Consider the following 15,129-nt stretch of genomic DNA (forward strand, 5'->3'; position numbering starts at 1 on the left):
TAAGAGTGACAGCCGGTCCCAAACTTGTCTTCAACAACCCATTTTGAAATTGATTGTGCAAAATTTGGTGTGTTTGGTGCACTTTTCTAGAAAGATGATCAATAGTTTTTGCCAACATCTCTAAAGAGTCTGTAAACCACTCTTGCCCCCTGCCGCCAAGTTAAAAATTCCTGCACTGAAACTTCTTTATCACTAGGCACATAAGGAGGTGGGCACAGACACTTCTTGCCAACCACCACACCCAGAGCAAGGCCCACAGAAAGCGCCAGTGCAGGGACAGTTGTCCTGCTGTGGCCACACCAACGTTTTGTCTTTAAAAACAAAACTTCAATATCCTGTAATAAACTACAGTGGAAAAGAAAACAAACAAGCCAACCAAAAAAAACTAAACCAAACTGACATCCACCTGTGCATCTGGCTAAAAAACATCTCAAAGTGTGGGCTATAGATATTCTCCTCATTAGTCCTATTTAATTTCCTTTTGTTTTCTTCAGTTATACAAGCCAGCAGACGCAGCGCACACACCTGAGGAGGGAGCCGGGCTGCCGGCCACCTGGGGCCACCGAGCACCCTGGCTGTGGGTCTGCTCCAGCCTTGCTCTAGACTAGCAGGTGCCGGGCTGCACCGGGGTCTGCCTGGTGCCTGTCCCTTTCCAGCACCACAGGGACCCCGGTGAAGCCCCAAGCAGAGAGCTGGGGACGTGTAGCTCAGCACCTGTGTGCATCTGGGCTGCGCTCACCGCAGCTCAACTCAACCCTCGGAGCCCCCGCCGGCCCCGAGATTTGGTGGGACCACTGAGCCTCTGGTCAGATGAGGAAATCGAGATTCAGAAGGGGAGTGGCCTGTCCTGGAAGTAGTGGGGCTGAGCTCGGCTGCCTGGCTCACCTTCAGTGTGACATCACTGTGGCCTGAGGTCATCTTGTCACCTGCCTCCTGCTTTCGAGAGGTATTGAGGCCATGGGCTCAGGACCAGACCATCAGGGTCTGGGTCCCAGTTCCACCACTTCCTGCTTCGGTTTCCTCAACTTTAAAAGGGGGGGTAATGAGGTGACCACCAGCATAAAACTGTTGTGAAGGTTATACGGGTCGCTACTCACAAAGAGCTTGGACCAGCCTCTGGGTGAGTCTCGATAAGCGTTAACTCATGATGGGGGGGGGGGGTCTCTGTCAGCCCCGTGACCCCCTCACCACACCCACACCAGAGCGGCAGGTCCATGGGGGTGGGGGCCGCTGCTGGAGCCCAGGGCCCTGCACAGGGACTGGAGCCCCAGCCAGTGCAACCCCTGAGCTGGGGGCCGGAAGAGCCAGGGAAGAGGCAGCCTGGGTGGTCAGGCTGAAGCCTGGTCAGGTGTGAGGGAGCTTTTGTTCTGGAAAGAACCCCCGTGGTGGCTCAGCGTTGCTTTGCAGCTCCAAGGGGCACATGGCATTACACCTGCCGGCCCTGGCCGAGCGAGCCTGCGTGGTGCAATTCCAGGCACCCACCCAGCCCTCCATGGCCCCCACCCCTTCACACGGCATCTGCTCAGCACCTGTGGCACCTGCTTAACCAGAGGGGGGCCTCCCCCCTCGTGACGGTCTGGACTCCAGATTCCCCTTGGGCTCAGCAGCAGAGGTGAGCAGGCTCGGCCAAGGCGTCCTCCCTGCCCTCCCGCTCAGGGCATGAGTGAAAGGCTCGGGGGAGGGCCACCTCTCGGACCAAGTGCAGATCCACCCCCAAGACGCTGGGGAGCTGTGGCAGCCATGTGAGAGATCAGGTGACTGTCCAGAGGGTGTGGGAGCTGGGGATGGGGCCAGGGGATAACAGAGAGGGGGGATTGATTCCAGGCTTGACCCAGGCCCTCAGGTCCCAGCAGGGTGCTGTCAGCACTCTCAGATCACAGACAAGGACCTATATGACATTAATATACTCGACCTATTTCCCTCTCTCTCACGTGCACGCACCCACGTGCACTCACATGCACACGTGCTCGTGAGCACAGGCACTGGAGTCAGAAGCACCCTGAGATCTGGGCTCCACCACCTACTGGGGGGTCCCTGGGATCCTGAGCAGGTCCTGCAGTCACCATAAAACAGCGGCTGACACCTGCCCGCCATGCTGACTCCTCACCAGAGCCCTGGGAGTTTTACGTACATCACGCTGCTTAGTCCTGAGGTAGGGCCTGTAATTATCCCCATTTTATAGGTAGGGAAACTGAGGCAACAGGTGGTGGAGCTGGGGGTCGAAACCAACCAACCTGGCTCCCGAGCCCACACTGACCATCAGCCGAGTCCGCTCAGACCACAGCAGGGGCAGCCGGCAATGCGTCTCGAGGTTCCCACCGGGCAGACTCTCCCCCAGCCCAGCGGCCAGGCTTGCGAAGGCCATGACATAACCACCACGTGCACCCTAAGCACCGGGCACTGGCCTAAACCTCTCCCGGTGTGACCCCTCCCGCCGGCGCTCCCAGCCGCCACTGTATTAAGGCCCAGCCCAAGGCCTGGCATTCCGTGGGTCTGTCCGTGGCTCTCTGTGTCTTTGCCAAATCCCAGGGGATTGGACAACTGCTCCTATGGTGTCCCCATCCCTAATCCTGCAGCAGGCTCAGAGGGGAGAGTAACCATGGTGGAGGGGGGTGGACACAGAAGAGTTACGTGGAGGGGAGGACAGACTGACAGCCAGAGATGCTGGGGGACAGGGGCTCAGAAGACAGAGGACTGCCCACTCCCCACACCCCACCCCCAGTGCCATCGTCTGCCCCTGCCCCATCTCCAGTCCCAGTCTGTTCTCTCTCCAACATCCCCTCCCATCTGCCTTCCCTCTACCGTCTCCCTTTTCTCCTCCATGGTTTCACAGAACCTGTTCCCTGAGCCAACAGCTTCAAACAATTTTTTCTTTAACCGTGAAATCCTTTCATCAACCTCAATCTTCCAGGACGGGGGGAAACCAAACGTCAGAGACAAGAAAGCCCTGCGCTCTTCTTGGTGAGGAGAGAGGAAGCCTGGAGCCCAGCCCCTTAGCCACCCAAGTCCCACAGGACGTCCCTTGAGATATGTCCCCACAACCCCCAGACCCCAGAGCAGAGGTGGCAACCACGGCCCTGGACCACTTCTGACCCATCGGTGCCCCCCCCGGGAAGGGAGCCCCACGGGATCCCCAAATCCACCCCCCACATTCTATCCTTCATAAGCTTCCTGAAAGGAAGTCCTTCTGAACATCTAACCTCAATTCTTCACGCTACTAGAAAACACTTGCACTCCTTTGGAACTTGTTACTTTCCTCCTGGGAAGTCTCCACAACCTTTAGAAAATCGATTTCTCGAGTTTCACCTGCCAACTTTTAATTAAAGAAAGAAAAACAGGATGACAACGATAACAATGACACACACACTGAAAAAAATTAAGAGAAAACTGCTGAACTGAGATGACTCCATGGAGTATCATGACTCCTGATCCGCAAGCTTGGGTGACCTGAACACCAGGGCTCTGGGCCTTGGAGGCTCCCTGGACACCCGAGGACTTGGTGCATCTTTCCACGCTCACACCAATTTGCATACCATTACCCAAGAATCCCTGCGCCTGGATTTCGCTTTTGCAAATTCCCACCTGTTTCGTGTCATAAATAAGATAGGCGACAGAAAACTAATACAGCCCAGTGATGCATTATTCATGCCGCGTCACACTGTTATGATAGATTTACAACAGCTAATACATGCAAACTAAGTTTGGGCACTAAATGTGAAAATTAAGGCTGTGGAGGGCGGGTGTACGTAGGGATGGGCAGGGGGAAATCTGGGGTCTGGTGGTGTCCAGGAAACCAGAGAAGTTTATTCTCTGGCGTGCTTAATGACAAAAAGCATGAGTTCCGGTATCAGAAGCCAGCACCCAGGCGCCGGGGTGGTGGCAGGGGGCGGAGCAGTCGGGGCCGACGATGCTGGAACCCCTACAAGGCGGACTATTGACAGCACGCGCTTGGGGAAGCACCTTCCGTGCTCAGCACCGAGCTCCGGAGCTGGTCAGCTCTTCTGCCCGCCCTGGCCACATGCCCCTGGCACACTTAGATCCACCACAGATGGAGCCCACTTCCCTGATGGAAACGTCCTCTGTCTCCACAACCCTTCACTGCGCACCCACGATACATCAGCCTGGTCTCGGCACCAGGGATGTGGTGGGAGCGCATCAGGCGCGGTCCTGCCCTACAGGGCCTCGATCTGGCGAATCTGATAGTCGTGGCAAGTGCTGTGGAGGAGAAGGGCCCAGTGCCGGTGCTGTGACCCAGTGCACAGAGATGAGGGGCCAGACAGGCTTCTCCAGGGTGGGGCGCCGGGGCCCAGTGAGAAACAGCTGCCCCAATTAACCCTCACAACAGCCCTGTGGAGTGGGAACCAGGCCCACAGCCCAAACCAGACGTATCTTGCCCTGTGTTCCGGCACTTTCCAGGCAGGGCTGGGGGAGCCTTGGCCCCAGGCCTGTGTTTCTGCAATCACACCCAGGAGGTTCTGGGAAGAAAGGGGGTTGCCTTGGAAATGACTCAAGGCTGGCGCAGGGGCAAGTCAGAGGTGGGACCTGGGCCCTCGTGTGACACAGCCGTCCTACCCGCATCTGTCCCACCTGCCGAGTCCCTCTGCCCAGCGGTGATGGCTGCTATCGAGCACGACCCACCTCCCAGCCTCAAGACCCTCTGACCAGCCCTTTCCCCAGATTCCTTCCCACCTCTGTTCTGGTGTAGCCTCCTGGCCTGCTTCCTCCAAGGCGCTTCTCCATCTGGTGCCCCAAACCTCCTCCCGCCCAGATTTTCAATCATGTAAGGCAGCAGCCAGCCCCCCTCTCAACCCACCCAACAGAGGAGGGGGTCCCTGCACGCTCCCACCAGCACTGGCTGAGAAGCTGGTGCAGCGCCCGGCCCTGGGATGCGCTGGTGAACAAAACAGACCAGGCCCCGTTTTCATCTGTTTACGGCCGGGTGGGCGCAGAAGGACAACAACAGTCCTGGAGACAATTTCAGACAGTGACCAACACTCTGATGACAATAAAGCCACTGACGTGTCAAGACCCTGACTGGGGGCGGAGGTGACTCTGATGGAGCCGCCAGGGCAGACCCCACTGAGGATGTGCCAGCTGAGCCGAGACTGGGGGATGAGAAGGAGCCGCCCGAGGGACATTCTGTGGGCCCAGTGTCCCTGCTCCAGGCAGGGGAACAGCAGAGGCAAAGGCCTAGTGGTGGGAGGAAGCCTGGCATGTCCAGAGGCCAACGGAGGGGCCAGCGTGGCTGGGGAGCAGAGGTCACAGACCACAAGTCAAGGGCCTGCTTTCTAGTCGGCATCCCCACCTGCACAATGGGCCCAGCTGACCCCCGCAGCGACGCAAGGACCCAGTCGCATAAAGCACACCCGCAGCCCAGCCCCTTCCCCAGCGCCCCTCCCTGTCGCTACTGCCACCCTCCCCTGAGCCGGGGTGACGGAGATCCCAGCACGCGCTGTGTTGGGGAGCAGCCTTGCCCCGGTGCCCTGACCAGGCCGACCCGGCAGAGCGCACCCCACAGGCCGAAGGCCTCCTGTCGGCCTGTCTCTAACTCATTTTTTTTTAAATTAAGATGCAGCAGGTCATCCCACAGCCGACTTCCCCTCCAGCGATCAGTTAAAATGAACTCCAGACAACTGGATTAGACTTTGAAGCTGGCGATCCAGATAATGAACATGGACGATGCGGTGTTGACACAGGCCGTGGTGAGCTACATTATTATTTAACAGGCCTCGCTGCTGCCTCTGCTGGGATCAAGGAGCTGAATAAGCAGTTGGTGGGCAAGCATCAAGCCCAGAGACAGAACGCGGCACCGGCTCCGCAGGACGGGCTCAGCAAGGTCAGGGGCTGCCGGCAGAGGCCAAGTGGGCCTAATGGAGGCGGCAGCTCAGAGACTCCTGCCGGGGAGCCGCCCACCCCCATCCCACACAGCACGGGGCTGGCTCTGCTCGGGCCTGGCTCTCGGTGCCCTCTCTGCTCAGGGCATCCTCCCCGCCTCCTCTCCCCCTTCAGCATCACAGCTGACTCACCTGCCCCGCCCAGCTCAGGGGTCCTGACCTCCGAGAACCTCCCCTGTCCTGTCCCTCCTCCCCGTGTCTGGAACCCCTCGCGCTGCCCCCCAGGCCCCACCCCACAGGTTTCCTCCCACTTGGCTGGCACTGACCATCCTGGGTCTGCTCCCCATACTGGACTCCGAGCTCCTGAAGAGCTAAGAGCAGGTCTCACTTGTGCCCACCCCCCTCAACCCCCTGCACAAAAGGTCTGCAAATCAGGACACCTTCCGTCTGTCCACCGCGACTATTTACTATTTACTTAGAGTACCTGCTACGTGAGCTACGTGAGCCAGACGGACATGGGGAAATGAACAGGGTGCAATCCTTGGCCCAGAAGATGTGTTGGAGGAAAAAGCAGGCACTTAAACAATAACACTGCCCGAGAGTTACATAGGACAGGACAGAAACTGCAGGGGGACAATGCAGCTCAAAGGGGACCGAGCCTCTGCCCACCCAGGCAGCCAACACGGCGGTTAAGATGCCTCAGTTCAGGGGCTTCCCTGGTGGTGCAGTGGTTGAGAATCCGTCTGCCAATGCAGGGGACACGGGTTCAATCCCTGGTCCGGGAAGATCCCACATGCCGTGGAGCAACTGAGTCTGTGAGCCACAACTACTGAGCCCGCGTGCCACAACTACTAAAGCCCGCGTGCCTAGAGCCCGTGCTCCACAACGAGAGAAGCCACCGCGATGAGAAGCCCGTGCACTGCAACGAAGAGTAGCCCCCGCTCACCGCAACTAGAGAAAGCCTGCGTGCAGCGACGAAGACCCAACACAGCCTAAATAAATAAATAAATAAATAAAATGTATTAAAAAAAAAAAAAAAGATGCCTCAGTTCAGAACTCAGTTGGAGGCCTGAGTTCAGATCCCAACTCTGCCTCCTTCTGGCTGTGTGACTTTGGGCAAGTCACTTAACCTCTCTGGGACTCTTATTTCCTCATCTGTAAAGTGAAATAATAATAGTACCCATCTCACAGGGTGGTTTGAGGATTAAATGAGCTAATACATGTAGAGCAGTTAACCTCATGCCTGGTCCACACTACACACTCAATACATGTTGGTTATTATTACTTCCTGGGGGGTGGGAGAAACAAGGGCAAGGTCCTTAGAGTTGACACAATCCCTGGATGAACACTCAATGTCTTTGCATTTGGGCCAGAGCCACGCGACCACACTTCGGCTGACAGGACACTCCTGGGCCCCTGGCGTGGAGCCCTAGGCAGCTCTGAGGCGCTCCAGTCCCCACAGGGGTTCTCAGCCCTGGGGGAGAGTCTAGCACGTCGCTGCCACTAAGCAATGCCCCTCATCTGAGCTGAGGCACGCTGCCGCTGCAGGACGTGTGCTGAGCCCTCGGCACCCCTTCAGGACCACAGCTGCCTGGACAGCAGCCCAGTCTACAGGCCGCTCCTCGGGTCGTCTGGCCACCAAGCCGAGCGTGGAGCTGCCGGCCGGGTCCGGCGATCATTAGCAGCAGCCAGCCAGAGCAGTTCCCAGAGCCCCGGCACAGAGATGGGCCGCCTTCCTCTTTCCCAAGCAGCAGCAAAGCGAGGTTTTATTAAATATGCATGGCGATCGCCTCGTTACTGTGCAAAGGATTGTGTGTACTGAAGGTGAGCTGCCCGCATCGCGTCACGCACAAACTTTTCAATTTCCCCGGCTGTGGATGGTGGGTGGTGGTGGTGGTGGGGGCCTGGGCTCCCTCCCGCCCTGCTGCAGAGCCTCCTCCACCACCCCTTCCTCCATCCCGGCTGCCTCCACCCAGTGCCCTCCCGAAGCCCTCCAGGTATGCAGAGCAGGGCAAAGGTCATATTGATCCCCTTCTTAAGGGCAGCTGGTCCAGAACTAATCTTAAATCATCGCAGCCTCAGTCTGGAGCCTCGTGGCCGATTGGCCTGAGGGACAGTGGGGCTGGAGTTGAGCTGCAGGGCCTGGGTGGGACTGCACGGCAGCTGGTGAGGGTCGAAATCGGGTGAGGGCCTGGCCTGGGCCCCATCCTTCCCTTCATCTGTCTGTCTCAAGCTCCTAGAACAGCTGTCAGCAGAAGGAAGCCTTCCAGCCAGCGAAGCGAGGGGACGGCAGACCTGCAATGCGGACACACACCCCACACTCACCAACACCTCTGACTCTAAAGGAGCAGCTTGATTTTCCAAACAAACCACGTATATGACAATAAGGACTTAAGTTAGGCAAACAATTACCACAATAACCGATGCTCATCCAACACTTAGTATGTGCCAGGCACTGTGTGAAACAGCCCTTTATATAAACCCTCCCATTGAGTCCTCTTGTAACTCTACACAGTACTGCTGTCATCCCATTTTACAGATGAAGTGACTGAGGCCCAGGAAGGCCCAGTGCCTTGTCCAAGGGTGCACAGCCTGGCGGGGCAAGGATCTCCCCAATCTGAAGCAGGCTGCCGGCAAATCAGTCGCCTCCAAGGGAGTGGGGTGCCCAGCAGACCCGAGGTGGGCATGGCCGGGACAGGGACAGGGCCTCTGTCTTTGATGATGCCTCCCAATTCCTCCCCCTCCGGAAAGTTTCGTAGCCCTGGGAGAGGCCGCCTGGGGGCCCAGCTTTCACCAGCTCTTCAGGCCCTGCTGCCCACACCGCCTGCCCCAACAACCAGCAGCCACTTTGCTCCCACAGGCCTGTGGTTTCAGGGTCCTACGGCCTCTGGATCCTTCCTTAGAAGATTCTTCCTTGAAAACAACTCTTAGCTCACATCCTGCCTCCCACTTTCCTCAGCTGCCTTCTCCCTCTCCTGTCCCATTTCCCCTGCTGGCAGCACTGAGAACGTCTGCTGGCCAACAGGGAGCTCTGAAAGCTTGCCCCTTCCCATCTCGTCCGCACTCCGCTTTTGGCTTCTTCATGTTTCTGGGCTCACTTTTCCCATATGGGAACAGAGGGCAGGCTGTGTCTCCCCCATCAGACTAGAGGCCCCCAGGGCAGAGCTGTGTCTCCCCTATCAGACAGGAGGCCCCCCCAAGGGCAGGGCTGAATCTCCCCCATCAGAATGGAGGTCCTAAAAAGTAGGGCTGGGTCTCCCCCATCAGACTGGAGGCCACCCAAGGACAGGTTGGATCTCCCCAATCAGACTGGAGGTCCCCAAGGGCAGAGCTGTATCTCCCCATCAGACTGGAGGCCCCCTAAGGGTAGGGCTGGGTCTCCCCCATCAGACTGGAGGCCCTCCAAGGGCAGGGCTGGGCCCTGTTCCCTCTCACCGCTGCCCTAAGCTGGGCCCCAGGGCTCTGCTGCTGGCTGAGTCAGAGCCTGCGCAGGCTGCCAGCCGAGAAAGCTGGGAGGGCACTGGGCCTGGCATGGGGACAATGCAGGGATGCTTGGGCAGGGGCTGCAGTGGGACGTCATCCTTTTTCCTGACAAATGTCTTGAGACCCAGGTCAGTTGGGGACCTCAAAAGCCCCGGGGAGCCACCTCCCCCTGCTCACCTTCCTCGCAGAAGGCCGAGAAGGTGAGAGGCCCCTGAGGGAAGTGACAGGGCAGGGTCCGGGGCAGCAGGGAAGCCCCCAAAAGAGAACCAGGGCCTGGGAAGGGAGTCTGTGGCCGCAGCTGCTCAGGGCTACCCGTCCCTACTCCAGCTCTGCCTGGGGGAAAGAGCACCAAGAAATCCAGAAGCTGGAGTGGGGGAGGCAGCAGTGCCCTTCCTGCTGGCGCCGCCCCGGCCCCTCCCAGAGCCCACCCCCTCTGGCCAGGCCCAGCCCCACCAGTGAGGTCAAAGGTCCTGGCCCTGTTCAAGCAGCCCCTCAAGGGTGGCAGCTCCGGCGTCACCTTTAGCCCCCAGCCCTCTTCTCCTCAAAGGTTGATGATAGTTCAAAACCCAAATCCTCTGATTCTGCCCACGGCGCTGCCTCTCACCCCACCTCCCTTTCCAGCACCCAGAAGAACCGCTGATCAAATATCTCCTGGCACTGGCACTGACCAAGCATTATCTCACTCAGCGGCGAAAGGACCGCAGGGAAAGGATGCTTGTTCCCCTTTTACAGATGGGAAAACTTGTGTTCACAGACAGGGCCCCCCAAGGCCCCAGCAGGTGAGTGGGGGAACCGGAAGGCAGAGCCAGGCGTGCACAGCTCCGAACGCTGCACCTCATGCTTCAACAAAGATGGGAAAGTTAGCGCCGGGACCCTGAGGTTCAATCCCGGGTCTCAGAGCTCACCCACAGCTCCCTGGGCCTCAGTTTCTCCATCTGCCAAACCAGGACAGTGTCATCCGGGACCCGGCCCCAATCCCCTGGGATCTTACAGTCTCCTGGCTGTTGAGTAGCTGATGTATGGCTGTACGAGAGAGGACAGAGCGGGCGAGAGAAGATGTGGAGGCATGCGGGGGCCTGTCTGTTCTGACCCCAAGCCCACACCCACAGCTCCCCTCTGGGCCTGGTGGCCGCTCATTTCAAGTTGATAATCCAAACAAATCAAATAATGGCAAACATAACCAAAATACCATTCAGGGAGCCACGCGGGGATGGGAAGAAGCCCCTGGGCCAGGCCCTCATCCCAGGGCTGAGGATCCAGCAGTGCTGGTGACGGGACAAGGCAGGACCCAGCAGGCTCCACGTCCACACTGTCTAAAGAGCCCAGCGCCCAGGATGGCTGCGTCCACACTGGCTATCCCCTCGGCACAGCTGGGTCCTGGGTACCAGTGGGGGCGCAGGGACCCCAGCTCCACCTCCACAGGGAGCAGTAAACACAACGGAGGAGCTGCGTCACTGCCCAGTGGGCTGGGGATCCCTCCCCTCACAGCAGCCCCGAGGGTGCGTGTCGGGGCAGAGGGCGGGGACCCACAGGGATCCTGGCCCCCTCTTGCTGCCCAGCCAACTCTGATGATCCCTGAGACGCGGCTGGGAGCCGAGAGCGGTGCCAGGTAGAATGCGAGAAGGTGTGCGAGGGTGTGCCCGGAGATGATCCCCCCCCAGGGCCTGGACCCACGAGCCACAAGGCAGGGCCGGTACCTGAGTCTGCAAGCTGGTGGCATCCAGGACAGTGACCCGGGGCCCACAACTGGCCCACACGGCGTCCTCCAGGCTCAGCAGGGTGCGGACCGGCCCAGGTCCCACAGTCAGGCACACGGGTGGGCTCTCCAGGTCCCAGGGGACGCCTCCTGGAGGGACAGGAAGGAAGCAGGTCAGCAGCAGGGGGTGGGGGATGGCAGACGGGTCAGAGGCCCAGGGCTCCTCAACCCTCGGGAACCACGGGCCACAGCGGTGGGCCAAGCCTGGCTCCATGACAGCTTTTGGCCCCTTTCTCTGCCCCTCCCCCTTCCCCAGTGGCATGGCGACTGTTCCCATCTGCCTCTGTTTATGTTCCACCCGCTCTGGGGGCTGTACTCCCCACTTCTCCCTCCCTCCCTTCCTCTCTCCCTTTCCCTCTCTTCTGTGCATTCATTTCACACACACCTAGTAAGCACCTACTCCATGCCAGGCCCCGTACTGGGTGCTGTGAAGACAGAAATAAATCAGACACAGACCCTGCCCTCAAGAAAATCTCTGCTGGATGGAGAAAGCAAAGGGTTAAACAGCAGTTACCATACAAAGTGCCAAGCCCAAGTGGCCAGGCATGCACAGAGGGCCTTGAGAGCTATTAAGATGGAAGGAACCAACTCTGCACAGGAGAAATCCAGGGAGGCTTCCCCAAAGAGGCAGCATCCACAGAGCCCTGCCAAGAAGGTGGCACATGGTGGGGAGTGTCCTGGCCCTGGTTCTGCTAGCAGCTAACTAAGGACCTTGAGTGCACCTCTCTACTTCTCAACGCCTCAGTCTTCCCATCTGTAAAATGGGGAGGGTGCTGTGAATAAGACTCTCTCTGAGGACTTTCCTGACACCGTAACTTATTGAAAATGAGTCTTGCCTTCTCACACATCTTCTCGCCTGCTCCAAGGCACTCTGTCACCTCTACCAAGATCTCTGATGACCTTACTCCTCCAGAGATGCCACCACCCCAGGTATGGAAGGAGGAAGTCCCGAGAGGCCATCAGTCCCCAGCCCACCATCCCTGAAGACAGGCAGATGAAGGGACCTGGCCAAGCACTGAACGAGGCTCTCCCCCACCACCCTCAGGGATGCTCGGCTCACCCAAGAACATGCCAAGGATCTTCCCTGGCATGAGAGCAGTGTCCACTGAGACTGGTTTTTCTCTGAAGCTACACCCGATGCCCACAGAACCCCAGAGGCTGTCCTGTCTGCCAGGGTGCCAGATGGGACAGGAGGGTTGAACAGGAAGTGGGGCGCACCTCTGAGATACCGTCAGCAGTGGAAGGCAGGACAGAGCCTGCCGCTGGCTTGTCAGTGCCCGGCCACTCCCATCCCCCCTCCACAGCGTCCCTGGAAGGGGTGCAAAGCAGCCCCGGCACAGGCCCTCCCTCTGAGCCAGCTGCTGGGTGGCGCGATGGAGCACAGCTGTCTGCAGAGCTGGAGGGGTGTGGCAGGAGGAGACCATGGAAGACACACCAGATTCCCCCACCAGCACCCTCCCTTCCCCTTCCTGTCAAGCGGGTTCTCCTCTCCCCTTCAGCCCTACTTAAACTTGGCAGACTCCCAGCTCAGCTAAGAGTTGGAAAATACACCTCCCAGCCCCCGCCCAACCAACACACATCCAGTTCTTTCCAGCCCATGAATAGGAGCATGTGGGAAGCTGCGGCCTCTCAACCTCTGCATTAACTTGGATGGGTGACGGTAACATCACCTTTCTGAACCTTAGTTTCCTCGCCTGTAAAGTGGGCAAGATAACCGTGCCTACACCTCGCCGGATGTTGGAGGGATCAAATTAAATGTGTAGAATGTTTAGCACAGGGTGGGCACCCAGTGAGGAGCGTTGACAGCTGTTGCCACATTCTGTTACACGTGGGCACACCAGGCACTCTTTTCATGAATTATTTCATTACCGCCCACCAGCCTATGTGGAAGATTCTATTCTTATCCCTGTTTTACAACTGAGAAAACTGAGACCCAGAGTTTAGAGAACCAGTCCGAATCACACCGCTCGACGGGACCCGCTGCTCATTAGCTCTGGCTGTTGGCTGTCTTTTGACACAACACGAGAGCCCGTGGAAGGGCACTGACTGATGCGACGGCAGACACCCAGGGAGCCAGAGCTTGCACAGAACCACGCAAGGAGGGTGGGCCAAGCAGGGTTGGAACTCGGCTAACTCTGGTCCTGGCCTCCTTCCCCAGTCCCTGCTGCCCTCTCAGGTTCCAAGGGTTTCCAAAGATCTCTGGGGAGAGTGACCATGACGCAGCCAGGCCTCCACAAGGGACGCTGACCCCCATCAGGACACCAGAGCCACAAAAATGCAAGGCTTTGCGCGCCCTCCAGCGGCCAGAGGTGAGTAGTGTTTGCGGCCAGAAGCTGGAGCTCCCGCCACTAAGGCTAAGGTGGGGGCTGAGACCCCTGCCAGGAAGGAAGCAGCTGGGATACTGGAACCACACCCCAAAAACGGAAATGCGAGCTCTGCCCCGTGGGCAGTGATGACCACCAGAGCCCGTGCACCCTCTACTCTGTACCTTCCTGGAATAGCACGGCTGCCTGGGGTAGGGGGTAGGGTCTGATACCCTTGAGGGTCACATGTGCACTGACCACTCCTCCACCTGCTGGGTGTCTCCTGAGAGTCCTGACTCCAGGACAGAATGATTAACTGATGAAATTTAATAATACCGATATCATTATATCAAAAAGGATACAGGACAGGAGTCCCTGATTCGAAGGCCCATGGTAGGACCCTGAACAAGAGGTTTCTCCTTGCTGGGACTCAGTTTTCCAATCTGTACCCCAAGGGGACAGAACTCTGACCTCTAAGGTTCTTCCCAGCCTCCACAGGCCACAAGTCTAAGACTTTAAACGTACTCACTGTGAGCTCTGGGCAGGGCTAGAACCCTACCCACCCCAAGCCTGCTGGGGGATCCATCCCTCCACCTGCTCCCTGCCCACCAGTGGCTCTAGGTACATATGCTCCAGAACACACACACGCACCTACAAATTCACACCCGCCCCCTGCATGACAGCCCATTCGTGAGAGCTGGGCCCGGCATCAGCTCTCATGCCAGATGAACGGAGATGAAGCCCCTGTCTCAACAAAAAGCACCTTCAAGAGGCGGGAGTCCCTCCTCCCCCAGGCTGCAGGGGACAAAGCCCAGCCGGTGTCCTTGGGGGGTCCAGATCGAGCCGGAGCCAGAAGTTAGGACACAGAGTGCAAGTCGTTGAGATCGAGGGGGGCCCAAAGGGCAGCCGGTACCCCGGAAGTAATAACAACGTAACAATGATGATGGTGGAAAGGTAACAGGCATGAGTCTCTGTGCCCAGGCTCCGTTCTGGGCACTTGTGTGACTGACCGCACCTGGCCTTCACAACCACCTGCTGCGGTGGGGCTGAATTCATACCCATTTTACAGGTGAGGAAACTGAGGCTCCAAGAGGAGCAGCAGCAACAGGACCACTCTCTCACAGCAGGGACCCAATCCCGACAGGCTGACCACGCCCCAGACCATCACTCACCCATTCCATCGTCCGGTTCCTCTGGGGGGTGACCCTGGCCCACGTCCCCAGCATCTAACCAGGGACATTCCCACACCCCGACCCAGGCCTGGTCACGCTCCTGTCTCTGCTCGGAGACGGGGGTGGGGCGGACAGAGGAGGTCCAGGCAGCTCCACCCAAGCACAGGATGGGCAGGGGCAGGGGTCGCCTGGCTCATGTCCCAGCACAGTGCCTGCCACCTCGTGGGCACTGAACGTGTATTTGCTGAGTGAGTGAATGAATGAATGAGGGAATGAATGCTGATAAATGGAGGCTCCTGGGGGCAGCAGACTGACTGCCACGGCCACACTGCCATGGAGTCGGATTCTCCATCTGTCACCTGGAGCTTGGACTCCAAGGCCCCCCCAGCTCTGACAGCCCAGGACTCCAAGCGGCCTGGTGACCTTAAAATCCTCACAGTCGCCTCACAGCTGCTGGTTCCACAGGACCTCCAGGACTCAGCAGGTCCCCAGGTTGGTTTCTCCCTGTTTCACCTAATATTTCTGGTCCTGTCCTTCTCCAGTGAGCCAAAGCTGGGCCAGGGATGCCAGTTTTATCTGGT

At 58.4% G+C, this 15,129-nt stretch overlaps 1 protein-coding gene across 16 annotated transcripts in view; it reads right to left on the reverse strand.

Annotated features, from left to right (window-relative positions):
* ARHGEF10L (Rho guanine nucleotide exchange factor 10 like) overlaps positions 1 to 15,129 on the reverse strand; it is a 173,928-nt gene that overhangs the window by 32,811 nt on the left and 125,988 nt on the right. For all 16 annotated transcript variants that reach the window (XM_082465114.1, XM_082465119.1, XM_082465113.1 and 13 more), the window contains one exon: positions 11,015 to 11,163. In XM_082465114.1, the coding sequence (XP_082321240.1) occupies positions 11,015 to 11,163 (149 nt within the window). The remainder of the gene's footprint in view (positions 1 to 11,014; positions 11,164 to 15,129) is intronic.

The sequence above is a fragment of the Balaenoptera physalus genome (genome assembly GCF_965194825.1).
Source record: "Balaenoptera physalus genome assembly, chromosome: 1".
In the NCBI taxonomy this organism is placed as follows: Eukaryota; Metazoa; Chordata; class Mammalia; order Artiodactyla; family Balaenopteridae; genus Balaenoptera; species Balaenoptera physalus.